General features: G+C 41.2%; 1 protein-coding gene across 1 annotated transcript; it reads left to right on the forward strand.

Moving 5' to 3' along the window:
• Positions 1 to 750: 750 nt before the first annotated feature.
• On the forward strand, positions 751 to 3,589 carry LOC124414620 (juvenile hormone esterase-like). Its single transcript, XM_046895619.1, has 7 exons — positions 751 to 965; positions 1,207 to 1,345; positions 1,457 to 1,802; positions 1,959 to 2,321; positions 2,767 to 2,927; positions 3,000 to 3,310; positions 3,395 to 3,589. Exons 1-7 carry the CDS (start codon positions 751 to 753, stop codon positions 3,567 to 3,569), a joined length of 1,710 nt encoding a protein of 569 aa, XP_046751575.1. The 3' UTR covers positions 3,570 to 3,589.
• The last annotated feature ends 549 nt before the right edge of the window (positions 3,590 to 4,138 follow it).

Raw genomic sequence — 4,138 nt, forward strand, 5'->3', positions numbered from 1 at the left:
TTGATTTGACCTACTCAATAAGCTCAAGAAACTGCAAACATATGAATTGTCATTAAAATTGGGACTGGGCGATTTATTGGATAGCTGATGATGAATCTGGAGTCAGATTTCGAAATTTAATTGCAATTCGGTATCGTGAAAAGAATCTGAAAATATAACGTTTTGGTGGAAATTGGGAGGCCCACGTTTTTTTTTGTGTTACCGATAACGAATTCAAGGTCAGTTTTCCAAGATTTATAATGGTGGATTCGTTATAGCGATTCGAAATGAAAAAATCAGTATTCTTTCACGCAATACGGTATCCGAGCTTCAGAACTGCTTATCATAAATTTACATTTGAAGTTGAAAATTCAAATTGGATATTATTCATCATTCTTTTCTACAAATTTGGAACCTGATGTGTAAAAACACGAAGTTCGAGGGCTGGATCATGGCAAGTCTCAGTGTTATGCAAAAAATATAATGTGGTTGAACGCATAGTAAACTGCATGCCTTTTTTGAATTGACGGCCTTGGAGTTGATTTGCGTATACTGTATCAACAGTTCAGGCTACGCCAGACAATCTAACAAGGCATCTACGGTGAATTCACCGGCAGCTGGACACACACGGAAGTAAGAAACAGGTTTTCGTACAAATATGTAAATTTCATCAAGCTGAAACGATTTGAAAGGCTAAGACTGTAGTCGATAAGCGTGAACTGTACAACAAAAATACGTTACAAGAGCGTTTCTACTCCGGGACGAAACGCTATGGTTTCGTGCTTCTCAATCAAATGCCTTTTCGTGGCATTGGTGCTGAAAAATCACGTATGCGTAGGTTGGGCCGAAGAAATAGATACTGATGAACTCCAGGTTGACATCCCTCAAGGAAAACTGCAGGGTACGACACGGACGACACGCAATAATCGGAGCATATCAGCTTTCTTGGGAATTCCTTATGCTCAGCCACCGATTGGAAATCTCCGGTATGTGAAATGAAAAACGACACATCTCTCAATTTGACCGGTCAATATCATATCTCAAGTTGGGATTTTGTTTATTGGAATTTGTACTCCTGCGAGGCTGATGGCCAAATGTTATTAGCGGAGAAATACTACAGTGGTGGTTAACTCACTGAGCGTGGTTAAGATTCATCTGTATTCCGTAAAATGCAAGTTATTTGGAGCAGATTACATTGAATTCTTGATGCGTCCTCTTACATCGTAGGTTCGCAAATCCAGTGGCAGCTGATGGTTGGAACAGGACTCGAAACGCTACTGTAGATTCAAATAAATGCCCTCAGATCTCTAACGGCGAAGTAGTGGGGGATGAGGATTGCCTGTATCTTAACGTGTACACGCCGGAGGTGAATATTGATTGAAAATGATGTAACGGAGTCCTTCGGGCGATTTAAATATCGTATGAATAAACTCGCTGCATGAGTTGGGTTAGTATAATTAGATGATTGTGCGTTTAGCTTTCCGAAGAGACAACGTCACGCCTACTTCCGGTGATGGTGTTCATTTACGGCGGAGGATTCAAGGTCGGAAGTGATTTTTCATTGGTTTACGGCCCGGAATACCTCCTCGATAAAGATGTGATTCTCGTTACCTTCAACTATCGTCTGGGACCATTAGGATATTTGAGCACCGGTGACAAGGTGGCGTCGGGAAATTGGGGCGTAAAGGACCAAGTCCTCGCCCTGAAGTGGGTACAGAGTAACGTCAAGTACTTTGGAGGCGATCCTGATCAGGTGACGCTATTTGGACAAAGTGCAGGCGCAGCTTTGATTCATCTTCTGACAATGTCGAATGCCACGATTGGTAAGATCAAGTTCAGTCGACATTCGAATACTAGAAGTGCTTCTGATAAGGTTTCGTTTTTGTGTAACCAGTCTTCAGGCAACAATTCCGGCTTACGTATTTTGAAGTGTCTCACATTGTGACTGATGTTGAACGACTTTTTTTCTGTTTCTGCAGGGCTGTTCCACAGGTACATAACGCAAAGTGGATCGGCCCTTACGAAATGGGCTTACAGACCGAGTGGCCCCTATGCTGACCAAGCATTTGACCTTGGAGAATATGTTGGCTGTTCCAATACATCAACGGATTCTCTGATTGAATGTTTGCGGACAGTCGATGTTTTGGACATTGTGAGTTCATATCCGAAATTCAGTGTGTCGCGATCAGTCCCAGGAGTTGCGTGGGGCCCAACTGATGAGCCAAATATTGATGGTGCCGTTCTCACTGATAGCCCCCAGAATTTAATTCTCGCTGGGCTGGCTCACGATTTGCCTGGGATTTCAGGTGTTTGTCAAGATGACGGAATAGTCGACACTGTATGTAAGTACACTTACAATTAGCTACCAAGTAATCGTTGGGATTCCATAGCTGTGAGTGGAAACTTTCAATATCTGAATTTGACCACCAACGGATGAAATATTGGATCTTGTTTAACTTTATCCAAACGAATTGTTTCAATTCACCAAAAACATTTCAAACTGTATTTGCAACGATTTGTTACCTGCTGCTGAAAACCCCTGTCGATTGTCAAGTCTCATGCAACGTTCATCTGAGAATTGAACTCGATTTCTCGTACCGTGTGTATAGAAGCTTGACGGTTTTTTTTTCTGCGTTTCGTTTGGTAATAAAGCAACAAATTGCATCAGGTATTCACGACACGCTTCCAGCTATTCTAACTTTTATATTCAATAAGGAGTGAGTATGTAGTCTGCTTAGTGCTTCGTTTTTGAACCTGTCATCAAACTTGTTTTCACATTGCCGTCAGATATGTATCAAAATGAGACATGGCTTGCTGAGATTTTGGCAAACTTTGACGACATCATACCTTCTATGTTGAATTGGAACTATTTACCGGGTTCGGGAGCTGCTTGGATTGAACCAATCAAATCATACTACTTTAAAGATTTCAAAGCCGATAAGAACGTGGTAGGTTGCATGAATGTTTTAATTGCAGCATAGTTTTGAACAGCAGCAAATTGTAATCCAGTTATTCGGCAGATACTTGCAAACCTGACAGCCCTTCTGAGTGACGCTGCCTTTTTTTACCCGCTTTACAACGCAATCAGACAGCAGTCCGTGAAGACGGTGAACCCACAATATCTTTACAACTTCGATTACCGTGGTACATTACACTGGTCGTTTGAGTATGGTGGCACTACGGTGGACTATGGAGTGACGCACGGTGATGATCTAGTATACCTGTTTCCAAGTTCGGCAACGTTCGATATGTATAACAGAACTCGAAGCGAGAAAGATTTCAAAATGGTGGACATCATGATAGAATTGTGGACGTCTTTCGCTATCAAGGGGTAAGCTGATTTGGCCATAAAACATTAGAGTGGGCTCGTTGGTAGCGATCATTTCGACATCTCTAGTTGAAAACAAAATTCCAGGAAACCTACGACTGAAACCTTCGGCAACAACATGGAGTGGGAACCGTTCTCAATCACGAAGAACAACAGCCTTCGGATCGGAAATCAATCCGATCTCGCACTCACCGCTGAATATTCCTATTTCCAAGAACGTCTGCAGTTTTGGGATGACTTGATAGCCAATGTGCCGTTATAATCAATCAGCTGCTTTTCTCCGGTCCAGCACTTTGTTACAGAATTCACGGAATGCACATCCAGTACTTTGCCCCACGTTGGCAAATTTGCTGTAGTATGGTTGATTTTTAAGGGATGTAAATCACTTTATTGCAATTCATGCTAAGGATACATGTTACGATCTTAGCAATATCTCGATAAAAACCGCTCGCACAATATTGTTTGGTAATCAAGCAGAGAAATGAGTTCATTTATCCTTTTTTCCTTCTGAGCCCGACAATTTTTTCAGTCATTGCAATCAATAATCGTCAATATATAAGTATGAAGAATCTTAAATGTGTTGTAATCGGGATCCTGAGATCCTTCTGACAACTAACAATTTATTTAGGTAGTTCGTTTGCCGATTGAATGGTTAAAACTTAGTCGTATAAAAAGTTAACTTTATTATGTTACAATGAAATGAATTTGGTTATAACGAGCTCACAGAAGCTTTTACTTATAATCAGGCTAAATCTTTAAATAACGCGTCTAGCTTTGGTCTCGATGTTCTGACGCTGGTCTCATCGTCTGCCTGCTTTTTATGAACTATTT

Source organism: Diprion similis, chromosome 14 (assembly GCF_021155765.1).
Source record: "Diprion similis isolate iyDipSimi1 chromosome 14, iyDipSimi1.1, whole genome shotgun sequence".
Taxonomy (NCBI): domain Eukaryota; kingdom Metazoa; phylum Arthropoda; class Insecta; order Hymenoptera; family Diprionidae; genus Diprion; species Diprion similis.